The following is a 25,420-nucleotide window of genomic DNA, read 5'->3' as shown; positions in this document are numbered from 1 at the left end:
CCAGGGCAGATTTACCTGCAGAATCTGATCAGTTTGCCAGACTTCTTAATGTGACTGATATCTCATCCTAATTCTCTTTAGTGTTTGTTACCCAAAGGGTGGTTTGCAGGAGAGATTTCGTCATTTGTTGTTTCAGCTTCTAAGATGACTTGATTCCCTGCAAACATCCCAATTTGCCTTTATCTTTTGTTGTAGATCTGTAGGGATTTCCCGGTGGCTCCATGGTAAAGAACCCACTGCCAGTACAGGAGACATGGGTTCAGTTCCTGGGTAGGGAAGATTCCCTGAAGAAGAAATGACAACCCACTCCAGTATTCTTGCCTGGGAAATCCCATGGACAGAGAAGCCTGGCAGGCTACAGTCCTTGGGGTACAGTCCATGGGGGTACTTGATGTAGTGTTTGAAAAACAAGAGTATTCCTGAATACTCATAGGTTCTGTATTTGGAAATTTGCCTACTTGCTAAAATTTATGTGTAATTCTAAAAATCATTCTAAAATTTACTTAAAATTCTAAAAATCATTAAAAAAATTGGGATACTTTCCTGGTCTTCTGCCCATGTTCATACAGTCCCTTAAGTTTCTTGTCATCTGACGTGCATACTCCCAGTGGGGTGGAATGTATTTCTGCTTTCATACTGTGGAACAGATGGCTTTTTTGTGGTCTGCTTGGTGCCTTGCTTTTCGTGTTTTTGTTCTTTTCAGAGGAGTTTGCAGCTTAAGAGTGCTGAAGTGTTGTCTCTTGTTCCTAAGCAGAAGACTGTGATGTGTCTTTCGGGGAAATATGTGTGTAGGTGAGCTTGGTTCTGGTAGTGTTTTAGTGCTGCTGGCTGTGTTTGTGTGAGGCCAGTGTTTGTGAATTACCAATGGCAATTAAATAAGGTTAAATAGAAACATACATAAAAGAAGGTCATTTAAGTGTTGAGGTTGATGAAGATGCTTTTACCAAAGGCTGGCCAGAACCCTAGCCCTGTAGTTCCCTTAGGAACAATTAGTATTCACTTAGGTTCATGTTGTTGCTTAGTTGCTAAGACTCTTTATGACCCCATGGACTGTAGCCCACCAGGCTCCTCTGTCTGTGTGATTTCCCAGGTAAGAATACTGCAGTGGGTTGCCATTTCTTTCTCCAGGGGATCTTCCTGACCCACGGATCGAAATCTCCTGCATTGACAGGTGGATTCTTGACCGCTGATCCACCAACGAAGCCCTAATTCACCTTCGTAGTGACCATAGAGTATGACTACTGATATTCATACAGTACAACTCAGAGAGGTTGTTTCTATACATTAGCATCTTAAAGAAATATTCTTACTTACCTTAGATCTGTTTTCAGTTTTCATCTAAGCAATGTAGTTCTAGTTTCAGAAGTTTGTAATTTGGGGGAACTTACATGCTCCTTGTATCCACACCATTTCTATTTCATGGTTTCAGGTAACCATCATCTGTCTGAGTGAAGGACTCTTTCTCTTTCCTTTAATCCTGTCTCTTAAGACCCCTTCCTTCTCCGGATCATTTCCCATCTCTTTTGCAGACACTTGTTCAGTTAAGTTATGTTTTAAGATCAGTGATCAGGACAGCAGGCATCCTTTCTCCTGGAGCCTGAACTGGAAGTAGGAGCCCTTCCAGGGTGCCAGGAGTGGTCAAACTTGCAAACTCCTCTGGATAAATGGAGCCTGACTTTAAAAACAACCTGTGTACCAAGTGTGCTCCAGAGGAGCCTGGAGGCCTACAGTCCATGGGATCATAAAGAGTTGGACACGACTGAATGACTAATGTTTATTTTACACAGGGAATGACAGATATTCAACTGATTTGGGGTAATGAAACAGCGATTTCTTATGGTCAATCTAATATCTTGCTTACGAGTTTGCAGTTATATTTCTAAGAGACCAGGATGTTGAGTATTGTTCAAGTGAGACAGTGTGGTATTAATGAAAATAAAATGACTCTCTTACAGCATCTGATACCTTGTTTGGACTTTATCTTCTAATGGTATTTTCTAACTTCCAGATAAAATTAGAATGTGTTAGTAATGTTTCTTGCACTGTTTAGCAGTTTAAAAAATATTTTCCGCCTTTGTTGCTGATATAAAATCGCATTTTGTGAAGAGTTAATCTCATCAAGGATCCTCTGGGTGAGGATTTACTTTTCTGTGGGCAGGAGATTGAGCAAAGCAGGTTAAGCAAGGAGAGGCTGTTTGGTTTAAACTGCTTTGTTCAAAGGATATGTTTCTGATGCTTGAGAATAAAAGGTGTCAATTGCATACTACCTGGTAACTTGCTATGTGGGGTGCGCTGCAAACTGGAAGGGAACACTTAGCTCCGTGGTTCCCAAACTGCTGCACTACAGATTCATGAAAATTTAAAAAACACGGATACCTGAGCCCTCTCTGTGGAAATTCATTCTAATGGCTTGGCGGTGGAGTGGGGAGCAGATTTATTTCTCACCACATGAACTGTTGGATCTTAGTTAATCATGGAGGCTTAACCACTGGGATAGCAGTGTTTTTTTTTTTTTGCATGGGGGAGTTTTAAAAGGTGCCAGGTGATAGTGATAGGCCTCAAATGCATTTTTAGCTTAATTTCTTTCTTGTATCTTATAACCAAGATCTTCTAGTACATTGCAGTAGCATGTGGATTAGATGTTTAACATTTCTCAGTGGAGATGCCCTTTTGAAATTGCAGCTATAAACCTGACCAATGGTGGCCATTCTGTAGTTCTCCCGTGGCTCAGATTCTAAGCTGGGAATCTCCTGTGCACTGAGTGATCAGGTTCTTATCAGGTGCACAAGTACTTGCTAGATGACAGTGTGGCAGGTCAGATGGGAGAGAGACTGGGAGCGCAGACTGAGCGCAGTCAGACCCGAGATCCAGGCTTGATTTCGCTGTCTGCTGAACTGTGAGTGAGTGAACCCACTTCTCAGAGCCTCAGTGTCCTGAGTTTAAACACTGAAGAAGACAATATATGCTTCATTGGGGTTTTTGTGAGCACTGATTTTGCAGGGCACCTGTTACAGAATCATGTATTCAGTTTAGGAGGGTGGAGGGTCATACACACAATAGGACTCTGTAGTTTGAGTGCTTTTGTATGAATCACAGTTTTCCCTCTTTGTAGACATTAGCCTTAGGCTAACTGCTCTATGCCTACATTTCCTCATTTGTAATAGTACCCAACTCTTAAGGTTGTAGAGAAGATTAAATGAGCCAGTCTGTGTAAAGCGTTTAACGTAGTGCCTGGCATTTAGCTAGTGTTCACACGTTCCTGTCATCTTCATTACTGGCACTCGGTTACAGAAGGCTAGAATACCTACAATTAGATGAAATAGAAATATGGGTGTTAAGTGGTACTCAAGTGTACAGACTTAATGGTTTAGGAGAGGACCCCTTCGAAGGGTGGGTGATGTGTGCGTGTCTGTTATTCTGTGTCAGTGTGTATGCCTGCAGCGGGCCAGTCCATGCATGGAGCAGTGTTGCAGTAGAAAGCCAAAATGATTTATTCAGGGAATTGTGGAAGCACAGTTGGCATAGCACGAGGCTCCAACATACATCTAGAAAGGAATATTGGGACCAGGGTCTTGATCATGAGCTTAAGGCTGTTGGAGTTACTGAGCTGGTAAAGGGGAACCCTTGGAAATTTTGATTAAGGTAGTAAATGATCAGAGTAGTGATTTAGGAAAATGCAATGAAGGCTATTGTGTGTGGGTACATGTGAAATTGTGAGTCAGCTGAAAAAATGATTGGAAAGGACATCACGTCTGGCTATTCATTCCTTCATTTCATTCTTACTATTTTGCCCATTTAGTGAAGAGTTTAGTGAGAGTGGTGGGTCATTGAAAGAAAAAAATAATGTCTTATTTAATCTCATATGTGAACTGATGTAGTACAGTACATGTTAGACAAAATAGTAAAATAAATTAGGTGTGGACTTTCTAATGCATTATAATATTCATGAGAGATGGAGAAAAGAAAGGATTCAGCTCGCAGGGGTTTATTATAGAAGGGGAGAAAAGTGTTCGTTAGGAAATCCTGGTTCTGTTAGGAATCCGCAAAGGCAGTCTGCCTTGAAACTTCGGCTGTTTCATAAGCATCGCTGGTTTGCTTACCATTATTGCAAAATTTGGGAGGAGAAACCCCAAACACCACCATCCTATAAGGGCAGGCATCATTTTTGTAGATTCTTTCCCAGTCTTTATCCAGTCACACATATTAATATAGTTACTGTGTTTATATATACGGCTTGTGTTCAGTTTCTGAGTCACTGTATTGACTGCCCTTTACCTCCTCACTAGCTGTATTCATGGTCGAGTGGACTCACTGTGTTCACTAGTCTTAGGGTGACAGGTGTTTGTGTTCATGGCCTTACAGGGAATGTCTTTTTGATCCATGTTTTTTTCTTGGCTGCATATGCCAAAGTCATCTTCAGACAGGATTTATTTTGTTGCAGTTGTTTGCAAGACCGAGTTTGGTGGCACACTGTTCCACTTGAGCTGTGCCAGTCCCATAGTGACAATATGTGTACCCCTGGAGGTGGGCTGTGCGTAATGGGGAGTAATAGGTTTTTACTAGGTAACCATCTGGAAAGCTAATTGGTAATCCCTGCTTTCTTTGAAAAATTCCTCAGCAACAACCAAACTCCTATACCCTTCCATCAAAAGTCAATGTAAACAAACTCCTAAGTTTTGGGTATGTGCTGTGCTGTGTGTACTCAGCTGTGTTTGACTGTTTGCAACCCCGTGGGCTATAGCTGGCCGGGCTTCTCTATCCATGGGATTCTCCAGACAAGAATACTGGAGTGGCTTGACATTTCCTATTCCAGGTGGGGATCTTCCCTACCCAGGGATCAAACCCAGGTCTCCTGCATCTCCCTTCATTGTAGGCAGATTCTTCACCATATGAACCATCAGGGAAGCCCTCTTAGGCTTTGAAAGTCAAAGTCAAAGTCAAAGTCGCTCAGTCATGTCCGACTCTTTGTGACCCCATGGACTGTACAGTCCATGGACTTCTACAGGCCAGAATACTGGAGTGGGTAGCCTTTCCTTTCTCCAGGGGATCTTCCCAACCCAGGGATCGAACTCAGGTCTCCCACATTGCAGGCAGATTCTTTACCACCCGAGCCTCTAGGGAAGCCCAAGAATACTGGAGTGGCTAGCCTATCCCTTCTCCAGCAGATCTTCCCAACCCAGGAATTGAACTGGGGTCTCCTGCATTGCAGGTGGATTCTTTACCAACTGAGCTATTCGTCTTTTCCAAGACAAGTCTAGAGTATCTCTGTTTTAAGAGGCGGGTTTCTAAATCTCAGGCTTCCCTGGTGGCTCAAATTGTAAAGAGTCTGTCTGTGGTGTGAGTGACCCAGGTTTGATCCCTGGGTTGGGAAGATCCCCTGGAGAAGGAAATGGCAACCCACTCCAGTATCCTTGTCTGGAAAATTCCATGGAAGAAGGAGCCTGGCAGGCTACAGTCAGACACAACTGAAGTGACTTAGCAACGCACCTCCCACTTGAACATATCTCCCACCTCCCTCCCTATCCCACCCCTCTAGGTTTGAATTCCCCAAGTCACAAAAGCATTGGTTACCTTTACATATGGTAATGTAAGTTTCCATGCTACTCTTTCCATATAGCCCGCCTACTCCTTCTCCCTCCAGCCTGCATCTTATGGCGATTGGGATTTTAGTTCCCTGACCAGGGATTGAACCCAGGCCCCCTGCATTGGGAGCATGGAGTCTTAGCCACTGGAGCAGGGAAGTCCCTCCCTTAGCATTTTTTAAGGAGGGGGCCTGGAAATCTGTATTGTTTAATCTGTGCCCCAGGGATTCTTAACCATGGAGAAAGTTTTGGAAACTCTGTACTGGGGAATGGTGAAGGGAACAGCAGGCCAGATCAGGCTGGTGGAGATGTGGTATCTCCCTGGAAAGGGAACGAACAGCATGTATATTCTTCTGCCTTTCCCTGGGGCTTGTGCTGCAATCATGACTCATACCTATTTTTAAACATTCTAATTTTTTTGTCTACCTGTGTTTTCATGTCTCCATTCTTTTAAATATTTCACTGCGTTTACAGTTTTTGTTTGGTGGTTATTTTCATTTTGGTCTTCAAAGGTCATTGTTTTTTAAATTGTTTCAAACAGTCAAAACATAAAATTGACTAGGTTTGCCGTTTTAAAGTCTACAATTGAGTCACTGGTGTTAAATCCATTCACATTGTTATGCAGGCATCACCACCATGCATCATCAGGTCTCTGCCTCGTGAGTGGCAGCTTTCCATTTTAAAAGGAACCTCACATAATGTGGAATCATATAGGAGTCATCCTTGGGTGGCTGGCTTATCACTTTGTCCTCAAAGCTAGGTTAGCTGTACTCAGTATTCATTGGAAACAATTTACTGTTCACCCAGGCCCTCAGCTGTGGTGATGACTTTGAGTTAGTTATGGAGGAAAAGGAAGGCATTTCAGAGAGAACTGCATCCTCTCTGGGTGCTTTTCTGAGCAATCGGCTCTGCCTTGGTTCTGTTTTGAAGCCTTCATCCCCTGCTTCCTCTGGGACTCATTAGCTGAACTAACCGGGCCGTTTTCTTCGCTTGTGACCTCTGGGAATTCACAACTCTGGGTAACGCCTGATATTTTATATGCTCCACTCCAGTGAGTGGGAGAACGTGGGATTTAGGGATATGGAACTGGGTAAAGAGTGTGCAAAGATGGCTTTCTGGGAGGAGCTTGTGCTCTTGGCTCTGTGCATTTTTCTCCTAATTCCTTCATTTGCATCAGTAAGAGAAATTAAGGCATGGCTGGGTATGTTTGGTTGTAAAACTGTATATTGAAAACATTTAGGGAGCATCTCCTACTTTGTCATTCTGTTTTTCTTTTCTGCTGCACAGATTTCATTTTCTGAAAGCTTCCAAGGTGATGTCTAAGGGAAGGGTAATGCAACTAGTTCTGTGACGTTATAAAAGTGAGCACCATTGGTTACTTTAGGTTTGTTGCTTGTCCTCCTCAATCAAATTCAACACTTTGCTACGTAGAAAACATTAGGAAAAAGGAAAAACCCTTAGAAAATATTATCATTTTGATAAATTCTCAGTGAAATGATTTACCCTCAGTGAGTTTAGACTGGGTATGTTGTTTTCCCCTTGTATTCTTTTGATCTGAAGGGAAGCATACTAACAATAAAATAATTGGAAAAATGGTTCTCAGTTTAGTTGCTGTAAAAGACAGCATATGGCCTCATGTATAAGTTCTTACCACTGAGCATTCCATTTGAGAAGATAGATTATTACTTTTTAGATGTAGGAAAACATTCATTAAAGAAAAATGCTGATAGAAGTCTCCCCTTCCTTCTTTTGGGGTCACAGTTGATTTGTATTCTCATTAAGATTCTTCTCTTGCTGAGCCATAAATGTATATTTATGCATGTTCTTGGATCTCCTTTCGCTTCATTGTGGAGTTTTCCACCCTTTCTGTGGTTTTCCTCCTTTCTGTTGTTGATCTGACCAGGGTTCTTGGTCTTTCCCAACTAGAGGGAAATTGCCTAGAGAACCCAAAAAAATTCAGGCAAGGTTGTACTGGGGCTCCTGCACTGGTTGTAGGAGGTAAAACGGGCTCTCCTGTTGTCTCCCCAGGTGAGGAGGCCAAGCTCCTTCCTTACGTGGGTGAGGGTTGTGGTGGGGTAGTTCAGGTGGTCTGCCTTTCCTTTTGTGGTGTTGAGTGTGGGGGAGGGGGCACTCTGTTTTTGCCACACCTTTGGTTTAGGTCCCAGCTCTTCAGAAATGGCACTTGGTTCTTTTTGTCTTTTTTGTATCTTTTGGTCCAGAATTTGCCCCAACTGCACATGAGCACAGTTATTTTTAGTCCCATATAGTTTCTTTGTATTTTGTAGCTCTAGGAGGGGTGTGTCCAGGTGTGAGCTTTGCCCCATTGCGACAAAAGTTCCCTGATCCCAGGCCGGGGGCAGGGCAGTTCCAAGGGTATCATCTCAGTGACTCAAAGCCCTTGGAGAGGATGAGGTCTGAGAATATGCACAAACTCCTCCTGAGGGTTCACGTCCTTAGCCTGACCCCATGGTGGCTATCAGGGGCTTCCACCCACCAGTGGTGCTTAAAGTAAAGTGTTAGTTGCCCAGTTGTGTCCAACTCTTTGCGACCCCATGGACTGTAGCCCACCAGGCTCCTCTGTCCATGGGATTTTCCAGGCAGGAATACTGGAGTGGGTTGCCATTCCCTTCCACCAGGAGATCTTCCCAGCTCTGGAATGGAACCTGCATCTCCTGCATTGCAGGATTACTTTTTGAGCCACCAGGAGAGCCTGGATTGCTTGGAGTCCACATTTTGGTTCTCAAACTCAGAGGGTCACTTGTCAGCTCTGTATACGTGGCGTTCTGGTGCCTCCAGTAGGTGCTGTGGATTTAGACGAAAGCTAATGGTACTTGCAGAAGCTAACTGCTACATCCTTCAAAGCTTGTAGAGAGCTGAGTAGGTTGTGCTGGCTTGGGTGCCAGCCATGGAAAATCAGGCCAGCAACAAGAAAAAGGCAGTGGAGTTGTCAGGTGAGAGAACAGCAGGTGGTTGATCTTGTATTGACTTTGTTTTTTATTTCCTGCAGTGAGTTTTTTTCTCCACAACCATAGAGGCAATGTGATTAGTTTTATGGCAGTTTCATTAGTTTAATAGTCAGCCATTATGTTCATGCTGGGGGAAGATATTAGGCAGTTTCTGCGTCCTCTCCGCAAAAGCAGAGATGAATGGCTTTATATTATGTAATCATGTAAGCAGGTATGACAGCATTACTAAGCAACTCTAGGCAACACTCTGGGAAAAATACAGCAGTATTCTGTTTCAGGTGAGCTAAACATACGCTTACCCTAGTTGCCTGTTGGAATAATTCCCATTATCAATTCTGGGGGGCAGGGCCATGAACCAGGAAATAAGCCAAATGCAAAATAAGTGGTGAGAGCCTGAGTCTGCTTTCTGTTCTGAGTCCTTTAGGTTCTTATTCGGGGTCTGCTACTCTGATTCACTTATGATATTACGATGCCAGAACCTAGTTTAGAAATAGCAGTAGGTAATGGTGAGCTAGTCAGTTGAAGGGATAACCTGATGGCAGGGGAAAAGATAGAATTATAATGTATGAAAAACCCAAAAAGCATGGCCATTTGGAGCATTCCGTGGGACAGAAGCGCTTCTATGCACTGAGGGTCATCGGCACTGGATATAAGTCTTGCTGGTGATGAGGAGAGTGCAGCATTAAGACGGTGAACTGAGTTCTCGTCTTTGGTTTTAAAGGCCGACTGCAGCAGGGTTTGGGGGAAGATGCTGTTCAAATGAACATTGGATTCTTAAAGGATTAATACTTCTCATTAGTCTGGAAAACTCAATTCATGTGCAGAGAACATTTTTTTCTCTGCTCCTTTGATGACATTTGTGTGTCCATATGTGGGTTATGGAGTGTCACATCTGATTCAAAACAGTTGAGAAAGGAGACATTGTTTATTTTTCAAATGGAATGACTAATATTTTTTTACACTATATTTTTTAAAAAGTTGAACAAAATTTATGTTTTGGCCTAGATTATCAGTTCAGTTCAGTCGCTCAGTCGTGTCCGACTCTGCGACCCCATGAACCTCAGCACACCAGGCCTCCCTATCCATCACCAACTCCCAGAGTTCGCCCAAACCCATGTGTATTGAGTTGGTGATGCCAACCATTTCATCCTCTGTTGTCCCCTTCTCCCACCTTCACTCTTTGCAAACATCAGGGTCTTTTCAAATGAGTCAGCTCTTCGCATCAGGTGGCCAAAATAACATCAGTCCTACCAATGAACACCCAAGTCTGATCTCCTTTAGGATGGACCGGTTAGATCTCTTTGCAGTCCAAGGGACTCTCAAGAGTCTTCTCCAGCACCACAGTTCAAAAGCATCAATTCTTCCGCGCTCAGCCTTCTTCACAGTCTGACTCTCACATCCATACATGACCACTGGAAAAACCATAGCCTTGACTAGACGGACCTTTGTTGACAAAGTAATGTCTCTGCTTTTTAATATGGTATCTAGGTTGGTCATAGCTTTCCTTCCAAGGAGTAAGGGTCTTTTAATTTGGCTGCAAATCACCATCTGCAGTGATTTTGGAGCCCAGAAAGATAAAGTCAGCCACTGTTTCCACTGTTTCCCCATCTATTTGCCATGAAGTGATGGGACCGGATGCCATGATTTTAGTTTTCTGAATGTTTTCAGAAAAGCCAACTTTTTCACTCTCCTCTTTCACTTTCATCATGGAGTTCTCTTAATTGTCCCATAGGTAATTTCTCTACTGCCTATCCTCCACCTCCCCATAAATGGATCCCTGCTTTGATGGAATGAATACTCCACAATTCGTAGTATTGTTCTTAATGGCCATGCAGATTCTAGCATAATCAGTAATTAGATATTTAGATTGTTTTCTAATTTTTAGTAATTTGACATGTAGATTGTTTCCAGATTTATATATTAACAAATAGCAGTGCAAATGAACCTGATTAAAGCCAAATCTTTCTAGACATGTTTAATTTCTCAGGGTGTGTGCATTGGAAAACTTTTGATATGCTAGGTTTCCTTCAAGAGTTAACTGCTTATATGCTCTTTGATGATATGAGATGTTCTTACACCGCTGCCAAACTTAGATGTCATATTTTGAGTATATTTGATTATTAGTAAATTTTCATTAACATTCTGTGTTTCTTTTGTAGTGTATTTCCTGTACATGTTCTTTGTCCCTTAAAAAAATTGGTAGGCTTTTATAATTGTTAATCAATATTTAGTTCTTGATTTATTAAAAGTTAATAACTTATTAATTAACTTAACTAATTTAGGGTCTGACTTATAGAGCAGATTTGATCCAGTTTATTTTCCTTTTATTGTTCTCATGGTAGAACTATTTTGCTTTCACAAGGAAAACAAATTTAACCAAATATTGATAATATCCCATTGTAACATGTTAAGTAAATATAGAACTAAAATAATAGCATTAATTTGTATGTTGTTTTCTCTAAACTGGATGTGAACTGTTTTTACTATAACCTGTAGATGCTAGTTCGATCCCTGGGGTCGATCCCTGGGTCGGAAAGACCCCTGGAGAAGGGAATGGCAACCCTCTTCAGTATTCTTGTCTGGAGAATTCCTTGGAAAGAGGAGCCTGACAGGCTACAGTCCATAGGGTTGCAAAGAGTCGGACACGAGTGCAACTGAGCACACACGAACACACTTTATTAGAACTGAAGATTAATTTTCTATAATTAATGGGCAGCAGTGTGTGGACCGAAGAAAAAACAGTACCTAGAAGTTGAGAATTATGTTTTATTTGGTGGGCCTGGAAAATCCCATGGACAGAGGTCGCAAAGAGTTGGGCACAGCAGAGTGACTAAAAAACAGCAAGCCTTGAATTAGATGATAACTGAGTTTTGTTCTGATATGGAATTCCTGTTAGATTGGTTCTGTTAGTCTGTCTGGGGCAGTTATTTCCATTTTGAACTTAGTCCAAGTACATGGTTCTTACTCTAGTTTGTAAGTCATGTCCTTCCTGACAGCTGAACTGGATGTCTGAGCTGTTTATTAGGAAGATCTCTTTCTTGTCGTTGGGTAGAATCTGCAGTCTCCTGGCACTGAGTGACCTCAGCGAGGCCCCGTGGAATCTGCCTCTGTTCACATACAGTGATGTTCAGGCAAAGTCCTTTGGGAAATCCCCACAAGATGTTCTGGGCTTAACCTCTGCTCTTCCTGCCCAAATTGCAGCCATTTCTGCAACTTACAACATCCATTTCTTCCTCTTCAGTTCAGTGACACTTTAACTCTGCTTGGGCACAATATACCCCCAGGTAGAAAACAGGTCAGCCACAGGGCACACTTCTTCTCGGGGGTCACAGTCCTGCACTGCTGGTCTTTTACTGCCTGAAAACAGGTGCTTCGTATATTTTGTCCAACTTTATAGTTTTGCAGTGGAGGGCAAGTCCAGTACCTATTATTATTTCATGGTTGGAAGCATAAATCTGGCAGATTTGCTTGTAAGTCATGTCTTCCTCATTAATAATACTATTGTCGCATCATGTTCTGTTTTTTTTAATCCGGTGTAGCATCTGAGTGATTCGCTTGTGACCAGTTCTTGATTTCTGTGTTGGCTGCAGTGTTATAATTGCTTCATGTTAACTTTTGTTCCAAAACCAGCCTTTTGGTCCGTCAATTCCAATTAGGTGGATTTTTTTTTTTTCCCCTTTGATATTCAGTTTAAAGTCAGAGTTGGTGTGCACTTCTGCCTTCTTTTAGTTGTTAAAATTAGGGATCAAATATCTACTTCTTCAAAATATGTGTTTTCTGCATGAAAAATTACCATTTATTTGTATATAAAATTGCCTTTAAAAAGTAAATAGGAACCTTTTAATATATCTGTTTATATTTTGCCCATGTCCAAATTCATCCAAACAAAAACAAAAACAAGACAGGGTTGGGGACTTTGCTGTTTGCTATCCTTGTGGACATGTCTGTCACCACATTGAGGGGTGAAGGACAAACGTGGGTCCCTAGAGCCCCACTGCCAGGGGTCACGCTCCTCATCCTGACATAGCTCAAGATCCCATCAAAACGGGCTCTGTTGTGTTATATTCCAAGAGTGACTTGGTGTCACCACAGGAATCCAATTCTGTCTCTCTTTCATTTCAGGCCCTCCGCTTGAGTAACTCGGCCATGGGGAAGACCACCACAGGCCAGATAGTCAACCTGCTATCCAACGATGTGAACAAGTTTGATCAGGTGAGCTGCCCAAGGGATCCTCTTCCATTTTCCATCCTTCTCACTGCATTCAGCTTATTGGGATGCCAGGTTCTAGGGTTTGGTGTCAGCCACGGTTCTGTTGAGGACATAAGACAAGGGTTCTCTTTATCCAACTCATTTCGTCTGTGTGCAACTTAGATGTAATCATGTGTATTGCCCTGTAGATGAGAATTTTGTTTTTCTGACATTGTGTACAACATGCTTCAGTAATAGATAGGCAGCAGAGTTCTTGCCCAGCTTGGTTGGTGTCTCCCTTGGTTAGGGGTCCTTCTGGCATGGCCCTTCTTGGCACATGATGTTAGTTTGCTGCCTGATCTGTTTTCCTCCTTTCGAGGTGATGAAGGCCTGGTGGGTAGGAGTTGTTCTTTCCCCTGTGCCCTGTTCAGTGCCTGCTGCATAGGGAGCCTGTGAGGAATAATGCCCACTGGGTGGTCCCTAGCCAGAAGCAACCTACTCTCCAGTGTCCCATTACAATCTTTTTTTACACTTTATGAATAGATCACATTACCCAGGGCATTATAGCTTCTAGACAAATCTATATTGCATTAGACACCTCTCTTTCAGTTATTCATTCATCAAACATAAACAGAGGCCCCTACTCAGTTTCAGGGATGCATAACATTTAGTTTTTGCCCTGGAGAAGCCACAACCTGTTAGGGAGGTACATACACAAAGAATTACTGGAGAGTGAGGGGGAATTAGACTTTCCTGGGGTGCCGGGCAGCTGGAGGGGACACAAGGACTGAATTCTGAAGTAGACAGAGTTTGGGGAAACCCCGAGCTCACCTCTAGGGTAGACAAGATTGAAATCTTCCCAGGGCTGCCAGTCAACTTCTCCCTGGACATTCCTGCAGCTGACCTTGTGCTGCCCTAGAACAGCATCATCTTGGGCAGATGCTTAGATTTCTGCTTTAGCAGGTTTAAAACCCACTGTAATCATTTCTTTTTAGGCTCCCATCTGTTCTTTGACAGGAGATTGTTTTAAATTGTGTCCTTATGGGTTTTGTTTTTGTATAGTCCTAAGAAGGCTTTGTCTTTTTCTTTTAAGGTAACGATATTCTTGCACTTTCTGTGGGCAGGGCCACTGCAGGCTATCGTAGTGACCGCCCTGCTGTGGATGGAAATAGGAATATCATGTCTTGCTGGGATGGCGGTTCTCATTATTCTTCTGCCTTTGCAAAGCTGCATCGGGAAGTTGTTTTCATCACTCCGGTAAGACAAACACTGGTTTAAAAAATTGCTAATATGTAATTGATTAACATCTACCATCTGCTTGAAGTCATTTGCTGGCTCCTCAAGGCACCATACCTGAATAAGTAGAGTCCTTAAGCAGAATGTACCTTAAATGATGTTATTTAAGCTTTATTAAATAGAAATAACCTTAGAGGCCCAGTTCCAGATGCATACATTTCTGTTATGCTTGTATTAGAGCCATTTTCAGGTGTGTATATGTCTGTATCTTGTTTTTAATACGTTATAAGCACCCAAAGAGCAAGATCAGTCTTAAATATGACTTTGTAAAGTACCACAGACCCAGCAGCGTTTGTGATAGAAAAGAGACAGGTGATGTAGGACCTAATGGTGATAAATTAGAGCTGAAACAGGTCCCAGAGTGTTGGAGGTGGGTCATTGTCCAGGTTGTCAGGTGATGGAGATCTTGTGCTATTTGAAGCACATTTAAGTTTTTTTGTGTGTGTATACTTTTTCATGTTGTGTTTTTCTCTCCTTGGAATTTCATTTCCTACCTTTGCTGTGAAAAGCTGTTCCTTATCCTTCGAGACCCTGTTCTATTGCTACCAGTTCTCTGAAGCTTTTCTTGCTCTCCTTTCCCAGTGCCATTAACAACCCCATCTTTTCTGCTCCCCAGCACTTTACTCCTATTTTATTACATCACCGACACTGTCTTCCTGTTAGATTTGGGTGTCTTTCTGACTTTTCTACCCAACCACGACCTCCTTGGGCAGGTGGTTTGTATCTGACTCATTTCAGGTCTTCCTTAGCCAATACTGTAAGTTCTCCAGGTTACTTCTTGAAGTGGGCTGAATGGTTGACTCCCTAATTGAAGTCTTCCTCCGTTTGTACTCTGAGTAGGACCTGCCTGTGCTGTCAGCTCAGGAGAGCTGTAGGGAATCATTTGATCCCTGGTGCTTGGCTGTGCCCCTGCTGCTGTCGGTAAGGAAATTCTTGCTGTGGTCACTAAGGCTCGTCTCTCACGTCTGTCCCCTTAGGAGTAAGACCGCAGCCTTCACAGACACCAGGATCAGGACAATGAATGAAGTTATAACGGGCATCAGAATAATAAAAATGTATGCTTGGGAAAAGTCTTTTGCAGACCTTATCACCAATTTGAGAAGGTAAGTTTTTGTACACACACCTATTTTCTGGTTTATTTCATATTTACTGAGTGGTTTAGAAGTCTTACCAAGTTTTCAGATTAAGGTGAATTTAAATACTCTTTAGTTCACCCTTTATACACATGACAGGAAGGTTAAATAGAATAGGAGAGACGTCATTTGAGTAAAGGAATAGATATATATGCTTCTTACTTATACAGAAATTAAGTAACAAGTGTTTCTTAATACCATACATCCCAAATGAGCAATGATTTAAGATTTTAGCATTTAAAATGATATTTAAACTGAAACTATAACTTATATAGCACGAATGGGGAGATTATAGAGGTTGAGTGTACATGTATCAGGCCAGACTTTATGAATCAGTATTGTTCCAAACAGAGCCATAAAAATATTTTTTATGCTTTGCTTTATGTTTATAGAATGTTTTTTTCTGTCTTTCATTTAAATATCTGATGAGTGTTTGTACTCCAGCACTGGCTGCGTAGAATTCTCTGGCTGCTCCCGTCACCTCTCACTTTGCACCTTTATGGGTGCCCCTCCCTCTGCTGGGGATACACTCCCATCTTCCTTCTTCTCTGGCCTTCGCCAGCCCTGACTGACTCCAGCTCATCTTCTCAAGTTCCTCGTCCCTGTGACCTGCCCTGACCTGACGCCACTGCTCCGAGTTAACACGCCTTTGCTCTTTGTTTCTCTGCTCCCTGCTTCTATCTGTTGTCTTCGTGTCTCTCAGTTTTGGGGTTGCTTATTCTCTTTCCTCTGATTTCATGAGCTCCTGGCAGGGACGGGCTCTGTCTTTTTGTCATCAGTGAAGAACTTAGCCCAGGACTTGTTACAAATGCTGGTTGAATGAAAGTTCAAACCTTGTCTAATTGACCCAAAATAGTGTGATATCAAGACTCCATTTAGTTGGAAGAGTGAAGTGGTGATGAAGTGTGTGGTCCTTATCTCGGCGCAGAGCCGCTGGGCATGCAGTGTCTCCAGGACGTGAGGGATGGATTATCTTAATCTGTGTCCACTCTCTAGAAAGGGACCACTCACACAGGGCACTGAATGCATGTCTTGGATGCGGATGCTTCTTTTAAAACCTATTTCCTATGCTTTTTTTCCCCCAGAAAGGAAATTTCCAAGATTCTGAGAAGTTCCTACCTTAGAGGAATGAATTTGGCATCATTTTTTGTTGCGAGCAAAATCATCGTTTTTGTCACCTTCACCACCTATGTGTTCCTTGGCAACGTGATCACAGCCAGCCGTGTGTTTGTGGCGGTGTCACTGTACGGGGCTGTGCGGTTGACAGTCACCCTCTTCTTCCCTTCGGCCGTCGAGAAGGTGTCAGAGGCATTCGTCAGCATCCGAAGAATCAAGGTTTGCTGACATGTAAATTTATTATGTTGTAGGTGGATTTTGTGTCTTTTTTTTTTTTTTTTTGCCTCTTTTTATTTGGTGTCAATGTGTTCCAGTTAGCTGAGGTTTAGTTTTCTTAGTGCCAAGGCTGGCAGTCATTCCAAAATGTCTCAGTACTCCCCTGCCTTCTGATACAGCTGCTTCCGCCACTAAGTCGCTTCAGTCGTGTCCGACTCTGTGCGACCCCATAGACCGCAGCCCATGAGACTCCTCTGTCCCTGGGATTCTCCAGGCAAGAATACTGGAGTGGGTTGCCATTTCCTTCTCGAATGCATGCGTACATGCTAAGTCACTTCAGTCGTGTCTGACTCTGTGCGACCCCATGGACAGTAGCCCACCAGGCTCCTCTGTCCACGGAATTCTCCAGGCAAGAATACTGGAGTGGGTTGCCATTTAGAGTGCATTGTTAATATCATATGATCCCTGCTTACTTATAGGTGGTAGTATGAGTCGCAGGGGTACAGGCTCTTGATGACTGCAGGATGATTAAGTTGTTTGAAAGTAGGAAAAGCAAACAGATTGCATCTGCAAACAGAATGAGTAGGTAATGACTGTGCTCAGTCCTGGCGTGAATAGGATTCCTCTCTAGGCCAGGAGGGGAGGAACTTACTGAGAGGTCCCTGCTCACTAAGTGGCCTCAGATTCACTAAGTTCTTTGTATCTATTTTTAAAATAGATTCTTTCCTCCATAGTTGTTTCACTTGATTTCTGAGCTTCCCCTTTTGATTTGCCTCTTTTTGTTTCTGCCCTTTTTCTGTTACTGCTTAATCCTCTCTAGCTGCCGTCTTCCTTTCGAACTTGTGATTCCAACATACCCACAGTCTGTCCTGCTGTCTTTTTAAAAAGTGTCTTTAAATTGCCAGAGATGAATAATTTCCATCACCAAGATAAGACCCTGTAGATATTTAAGGATTTGTGTTTTTATGAATCAGTCAAAAACGAAGATGAATTGGCTCTGTGAGGCGGCCTGGGCATGAAGTGTTTGGGCTTTATAAAACTTCTAACTTGTTTTGTTCCCATGTCTCCACAGTGATGGTTGGCCAATAATAGATTTCTAGTGAAATTAGCTTTGGCTGTGGTTTTGATTTTATTTTTTGGTCTTGCCATAAAATCTGAGGTATTTTATGAAGTTTCTGTAGTATAAAAAAACCATTGCACCTAAAACAAATCAGACTTATGAGGTCAGTTTGGTCCCCTGAGTTTATCTTTATTTCTGATGGGGCTTCTAACAACACTGTTAAGGAATGGTCCATGTAGTTCAATAAAATTTCTTTGTGCTTTCACATCTTGAAGCAGAACATTTAGGAATGGATTTGGACCATAGTAATGTTCTCAGTGACACGGTGACCTGTCCAGATGGAAGCTTCACATGTGTGTTGTGTTGCTGTGGTTTTGTTATCGCTGCTGCCAGGGCTCCCTGTGTGGTCCAGAATCTCTGAAACCCTGTACACATCATCTAATTTTATCTCCACAGCAATTGAATGAAATAAACATTAGTGTCCCTACTTTACAGATAAGGAAACAAGTTCCTGTGTAACAGGTGAAATAGCTCACCCATCCTCACGCAGCTTTCAAATGACAGAACTAGGATTCTGCCGAAAGCCTGATTTTTTTTTTTTTTTTAAACCACTGTTAACAGAACCTTGTTCGTACCTTCTGGCATGTGGAATGGTGGAATCTCTTGACTCACTCTTTTGGGCCCCCTGGGTCACCTTCTCCTCTGTCCTTGATTTAAGTAAATGCTGCTGAACCTCCAGCAGCCCTGTGACCCTCTCCCAGCACTTTCGTTCACCTGGATCTAGGGCTTCATCTATATGCATGGCCAGCCCTGCACTGCCCAGCATCATGTCCAGTAGAGTGATGCTGACTCCCTGGGAGTGTTCAAAGTTCCCGGGCTGCTTTGAGTTTTAGGGCTGGCAAGTCACGTGGAAGGAGAAGAGCAAGAACTTGGTTCCTTCTCTTCCTTGTCTTTCACCTGGATGTGTTCATGCCCAATTAGAAGGTCAAAAGGACAGCTGGAGTGGAAGAAAAGGTCAGCTGAGTTTACTGACCCAAGTGGTCAGAGCTGGGCAGGGTTTGATCACAGATGGGCTGGAGGCGTGGTGGCCATGTAGAGTTTAGAACAAGGTGTGGTATTGAGTCCTGCTGCCCCAGTGCCTCCTGCAGGCTGGGACTCAGTAGACTGGGTGGTCATCTCCCAGGATTTCCACTCAGGTCATGTCTGGGAGCCCTAGGAAGGAAACCCACCACCCCTGCGCACCTTAGAGCGGGTGCAGTGGTGCCTTTATTTTTCTCTTAGTAATAAAAGGGGACTGAAGGCCTTGGCATTGTGCTACTGCAATAGGATTATAAATATCTTGTCTTAACTTAAAAGTACCAAAAGTCTTCAGTGTCTTTTACATCCAATGAAATGTGTCTCGGAGGTTAATATTATTCAGAAAGCTGTGTAGGTTTTCCCTTTCCAGCCACTGGGAAGTCAATCTTTTTGGCTGCAGTTCTGACGTTGATACTTTCCTGCATGACCTGTTCTGGGTCTGCACTTCATGGCTCTAATGGCCATTTAATTCCAGCTTTATCATCAGCCTGAGCCCTGGGGAAAAAAATGCAGCCAGCACTTTTGGCTCCTTTACAAGCTGGTCGTGTGTTGGAATCTCATTTAACCTCTGGAAGATTATACTGTCTTTCCCCACTCAGACCTATTATTTGTGGACAAATGCTCAATAAATTTAATTCTTCATTTAAGGCATAATTTTTCCTTTTTTTGAGTCCGTTTTATTTTTGAAAGTGATGAATTTCTAGTTGACTATACACACACTGAATATTGAGTTTTTTGGTAACACTCTTAAGCTAAAATTTTAATTTCTGCCTAGACAAGTTGGATAATATACACGTACAACCTTTTGCTTGTTGCTATGTGAACTCAGACTGTGTAAGGCTGTAGCCATGCAGTCAGTGAACAGTCAAATCCATGCAGCCACTACATGGTACAGTCTCTTCCTTTAGCTAATTCCCATGATGGGCTGACTTTGTGCAGGGCTCAGTCTTAGTTGAAGTTGGACAGTGTAAGTGAATGAATGACATAGTGTCTCCTCTCTATATGATTTGCTATCCCTCTGGGGATTCAAAGGTGGGGAGGATGGTGGCAGCCTCAAGGGTTTTGAGCTGGCTCCCACGAGGGTTAGCGTTTGAGTTGGGCTGGAAGGATGGATGAGATTAGTACTCAGGGTGTCTAGGCAGAGGCCACTTGGGGATTGTGGGCTTAGGTGCTGGTGGGACATTGTGGGTATTTAAATGTGGTGGACACGTTCAGTCGTGCTGTAAAGAGATCAAGAGGGAATGATGTTGAAGTAGGGTCAGTGGTGGTGGGGAGGGCTGGGGAAAGAACCAGCAAAGAAATATTTATGTATATCAGTATTTGAAATAATTAATAGTGAGTGAGATGCTGAAATTATGTTGTTTCAAGAGGAATGGAGAATTGGCAGAGAGATAAGCTGTGTCCGAACAGGCAAGAGCTGGTACATGGCTGATGATGGGACAGGTGGTATGGAGAGAGAACTCAGGCTGCAGTGGTTGAGAGTCCGCAGAGGACTGCTCAGACAACTGTCCGTCCGTCCTTCCTCCTGCTGGACACAGGCTCAGGGCAGGGAGGATTATCCGCGCCCCATGTCCAGGTTCTCGGTGAACCTGGATGGGAGGAGGAGGGAACAAGTGGATTGTGACTCCCACCAGCTGGTCTCTGGAGAGATGCAGGGATCTCTTCTTCCTTTTCCTGCACAGAAGCAGGTTTTTATGTTGTTTTTACCAGTTATTCTTTTGAAGTTGAAGGTGCAAACACATGTGTCGCTGTGTGGCATGATAGATGAGGATGTCGAGGACTTGAAGGCTGTTCATGATGTTTAGCAGAGAAGGTCCCTGCTCATGTGTTGTTCCGTTTCTCAGACGTCCTCATGTGTTGTGTCAGTCGCCACCTGTGTTGGTGGGGATTCGGTTTGCCTCTTGGACCTAGAATTACCCGCCCTGCTTACAAGTTGCTTACAATTAACGAAGTTGCTTACAAGGATATTTTGTTTTTCTCTCATGCAAGAGTCCCTTTAAGTTGCTGTATGGATTTCCTGGGGCTGCCATAAAAAGTACCCCAAACTTGGTGGCGTAAAGCCACAGAATTATGTTGTTTCACAGCCTTGGAGCCTAAAAGTCTGAAATCAAGGTGTCAGCAGAGTCAGGATCCCCCTGAATCCTTCAAGGGTAACTCATTTCCTCTCCTCTGTTGGCTTCGGAGTTTGCAGGCAAACCTTGGAGCTCCTTGACTTGTAACTGCCATCACTCCAGCCTCTGTCTCTATAATCACATGGTTATTTTCTGTCTCTGTGTCTCTCTTCTTATAAGGACACCAGTCTTATTGGGTCCAGTGCCCACCCTATGCACTGTGAGCTCACCTTAATTGATTACATCTGCAACAACTCTATTTCCAAATAAAGTTGTGTTTTGAAGTATTTAGGGTTAGGACCTTATGATATTTTTTGAGTGAGGGGTTACAATCCTCCCCAGAACAACTTCCATGTGTGTGTGTGTGTGTGTGTGTGTGTGTGTATATATATATATATATATATATATATAATATACTTTATTGTATGTTATTATAATAATGTATATATATAATATACTTTATTATATGTTATAATGTGCATATATGTGTGTGTGTATATATATATACATATACTTCATTGTATGTTATTATAATAGTATATAATATTGTATATATTATCTAGTTTGTTCTAGTGTAAACTACACATTACATACAGTTGGCATAGCAGTATATAGGCTGCATAAAGTTTTTTTTATTGCAAATTCCAAGGAAGCAATTCTTTTTGTTTATTCATTGTTCCTACAGTTTAAATAATCTGATCTGTGTGTTTCCTTTTTTTGTAGAACTTCCTGTTACTTGATGAGATAACACAGCTCCACTCTCAGCTGCCATCAGATGGTAAAATGATCGTGAATGTGCAGGATTTCACTGCTTTTTGGGATAAGGTAGCAAACCTTCTGTTATAAGATCTTGACTGCTGAAAGATTTATTGGAGACTATTAAGGTTTTATATATGGCATAAATGTGATTTATTCATTTACTGAAAGTATGTTATAAAAATTCTCAATGAGGAATAAGGTTTGCATGTGATGGAGATTCAGTGTAAAGTCAGCCTAAGACATTTGGCATGTTGCTCTCAAGAGAACTATTAACCCATTTGGAACTTAAAGTACATGTGTTTGTAATGGTAGAATTTGCAGCATTGGAGAGAAAATGCCTCAGTGTGATATGGGTTAACCAACAAATACACAACCAGTTATTAAAGACAGCAGGTTTTTGGGAATCAGTGTATGTTTTTTGCCTTGATGTTGTCAGACCATCACTGCAGCCTAGTAAGACCATGCTTGCGTGCTCTGCCCTGTCTGACTCTTTGCAACCACATGGACTGTAGCCCTCCAGGCTCTTTTGTCCATGGGATTTCCTAGACAAGAATACTGGAGTGGGTTGCCATTTCCTACTCCAGAAGATCTTCCTGACTCAGGGTTTGAACCCTTGTCTCCTGTATTGCAGGCAGATCTCTTTACTGCTGAGTTAGGTTTTTTGCTGTGAGTTAGGGTGGGGACTCCCCCAGCGTAAGCTTCTGCATGGTTCTGGCTACTTTGTTGGCAGCCAGGGACTGGGAGGAGACAGCAGGTGGGCATAGTGAGCACCAGTGATTGCCAGTTGAAGGGTTGCAGTGTGTGGACACTGACAGGGAGAACTGGAAATTTTCCAGCACTTGTTTTATTTATGAAATAAAGGGCTTCCCTTGTGGCTCAGCTGGTAAAGAGTACGCCTGCAGTGAGAGAGACCAGGGTTCAGTCCCTGGGTTGGGAAGATCCCCTGGAGAAGGGAACGGCTACCCACTCCTGTATTGTGGCCTGGAGAGTTCCATGGACTGTATAGTCCATGGGGTCGCAAAGAGTCGGACACGACTGAGCGACTTTCACTTTCACTTAAAAAAAAAAAAAAAAAAACAAAAAAACAATAGGAACCACTCTCAGACTTGTACATGCAGCGCTTCTCCCTTTACCAGGGACTGAAAGTTTCCCGCCTCCCTGGTTCCATGGTTTTCTGTGCACATCCTCCTGCACTGGTTTGGCAGATTCTTTACCAACTGAGCTATCAGGGAATTAATCAGAGTGCGGAAGAGTAGGGTAAATAGAACCCATGGTCCAGGAGAGGGAGTTCCATGCAGGGAATTACTTGTGCAGACAGTGGAAGAGCCTCTCTGCTGGTGGCATTGGGGACCACAGTGCAAGTGTCTAGACCCTGTAGACTCGTGTGTTTTCCTGCCTGTGACACTACATATCGTGCCACTTGAGTGTGTGACATGACTTACTGTGCCACTACTTCAGATTCAGTACCTGCCTCTGCACCTACAAAAGAGTAGTATATTTCCAAATAAATAATAATATACCCCTACAGCTTTTGCACATGGAAATTCAAACAAGGTGACTTTTCCAACCTGGTAGTTGCTCCTAGCTTAGTATTACAGATTTTCCCTCCTATTTTTGTATTTCTCATCATAATACAGTTGAAACATTTATGGAAAGCAGCATTAAAATTCCGTTATAAGGGCTACTATGTAAATGCTAACATTACCAAACTTATCTTGTTCCAAACTATGCAGCATTTTAAAGTGAACTCTTTTGCTCTTAGTCCAAAGAAGTTAATAGCATGTTCTGATACTTCTGTGCAGTTTGCATTACAGTACATCTCAGCCTTCTGGCCTTGCCTAGGGAAGGAACATGTCCCTTGCTGGGCTCATTAGTAATTAGGAGCTGTCAGATTAGGTCATAGGTGAGAGAGCCCGTGGGTAGGGGGAGGGACATAGACATTGGAGATTTAGAGAGAAGTTGAGTCTGAATGAAACCCCTGCTGGGCTGGGAGGCCGGAGGAAGACATGAGCTTTGTAACCTGCTCCCCTCCATAACCAGCTGGGCAGGTGGGGGAATATGTCAGGATCCAGGTCTCATTCATGAAACCGGAGTGTGGGGCTCAGCTGATGATGCTTATCGACCCAGCATCTCCTGTGCCAGGATAACCAAGAGGGGAGGGGACCCAGCAGCAGTGAGCAGTCCAGTGCTGCCCCCTTCTGGGCGCAACAGAGCAGTGCCCAATCCTGAAGCCTGAGCAGGGAGTGAATTCAGTGTCTGGCCCTGACAAACTGTGAGGGTTGGTGACAGGGAGCTGATGTTTGTAGGTGGCTCACTATTTTTAGTCTTAGCTGAGTGAAAAGTAGTAAAATAGAAGCCCTAAATGTTAGAGACGAATAAAGAATTGGAGGGTGCTTTAAAAATGTTTCTTATGTATTAAAATCTAGCCTCTTATTGATAGCTTTGTAATTGCTATGAAACCTGGGGCTAGTATTTTAGTAATGAAAAGCCTCAAGCCCCAACGGGAAGGGAAGTCCATGATTTTTGCCCTGCCCAACTGAAGGGCTGCAACAGGAAGCTATGCTTGTGTATTTTGTCCACAGAATCACGAACCGTTGTGAGAGGAAAATAATGAAGTATTTCTGAGTGAAAAATAATTATGGAATCCAGGGGTCAATTAAAAAAAAGGAGTGAAAAGATATTTCTCTTAAAATCTAGGGATAGTTATTTTGATGATTATAAATAATTATTTTTGTTTTTAGTAAGTGACTGTATCTATAATCGGTTCAGTTTTTTCCAGAGAAATTTTTCATATAGAACATCTTTTATTAGTCTTTTGGGCATTTTATGTAATGACATTTAACTACTTTAAAAAAAATTAGCAGTTAAGAATACAGTATATGTAATGACGCACATATACACCCTTAAGTTCGTTCATGAACGTGACCTGTATTGGCATGATGAATACTTTGTTCTTCTTTGTGGATGAATACTTTGTTCTTCTTTGTGTTGGATTGTTGACCATCACAGGTAACTCCCTGGTTTGTTTTTGCTTTTACAGTAGAAGTACTTTATTCTCTCTGTTTGGCATGTAAGAGGTATAAAATTGAGGCATTATCACTGACCCACGATGTTATACTTAATCCTCTCCCCTTTTTTTGATTTTGTTTTGTTTTTGGTGTGAAACTATAGCTCTGGTTAAATTGGAGCCTTGACTACCATTTATGCAACTTTATTTACCAAGAGCAACTATATCATATAAAATTCTCTGCTGCTTGCTGAGCATTAGTAAGACTCATTCTTTACCAAGAGAAAATACAGAGGTGAGAGGAGGTATCAAATTATTAGTAGAGGAGCAGGCATGATATGTTTGTATTCTGCCACCTTGTGGACAATACTGAAGTTGACATAACCAAGGGGTATAATGAAAATTCACAGTTGATTTAAAAACCTCCCATACTGGATATTCAATTAAGTATATTATTATAGTAAGTTAGTGTGCAACGTGTAGGTACATGTTGAACACGTGACTTGTTATTTCAGTCCTTAAATCCTGAGAGTGTCTGGAACAGTGTCGTATTGAAATCTGGTAAAAAGTAGGAGCCTCCCTAAAGGCAAATTAAAGCTGTTTCAAAGATATTTCGGGATAAAAGGCCCCCAGGGCTCAGTATCTTAAAACAGGACGGAGGAAAATATGGGTTATATTAGCATATCAATGATATATTATTTTTTTACACTTTTCAGAGTTCCTTGTGTTATTTTAATGAGATGAACAAAGTTTTCTAAACGTATATTTGCAGGCATCAGACACCCCAACCCTACAAAGCCTTTCCTTTACTGTCAGACCCGGTGAACTGTTAGCTGTGGTTGGACCTGTGGGAGCAGGAAAGGTAAGTTGTGACGCCTTTTGTCAGCCTGATGCGAAGCCACAGCCCCT

General features: G+C 42.5%; 1 protein-coding gene across 2 annotated transcripts in view; it reads left to right on the top strand.

Moving 5' to 3' along the window:
• LOC147361858 (ATP-binding cassette sub-family C member 4) overlaps positions 1 to 25,420 on the top strand; it is a 186,016-nt gene that overhangs the window by 53,166 nt on the left and 107,430 nt on the right. For both annotated transcript variants that reach the window (XM_086328622.1, XM_086328624.1), the window contains 6 exons: positions 12,671 to 12,760; positions 13,830 to 13,993; positions 15,010 to 15,135; positions 16,251 to 16,500; positions 21,469 to 21,570; positions 25,284 to 25,373. In XM_086328622.1, the coding sequence (XP_086184748.1) occupies positions 12,671 to 12,760; positions 13,830 to 13,993; positions 15,010 to 15,135; positions 16,251 to 16,500; positions 21,469 to 21,570; positions 25,284 to 25,373 (822 nt within the window). The remainder of the gene's footprint in view (positions 1 to 12,670; positions 12,761 to 13,829; positions 13,994 to 15,009; positions 15,136 to 16,250; positions 16,501 to 21,468; positions 21,571 to 25,283; positions 25,374 to 25,420) is intronic.

This window comes from Bos grunniens, chromosome 12 (assembly GCF_055505025.1).
Source record: "Bos grunniens cultivar Pamir isolate PY7600 chromosome 12, Bosgru_T2T1.0, whole genome shotgun sequence".
NCBI classification, from domain to species: domain Eukaryota; kingdom Metazoa; phylum Chordata; class Mammalia; order Artiodactyla; family Bovidae; genus Bos; species Bos grunniens.
This window is presented reverse-complemented; position numbering and strand designations above follow the sequence as displayed.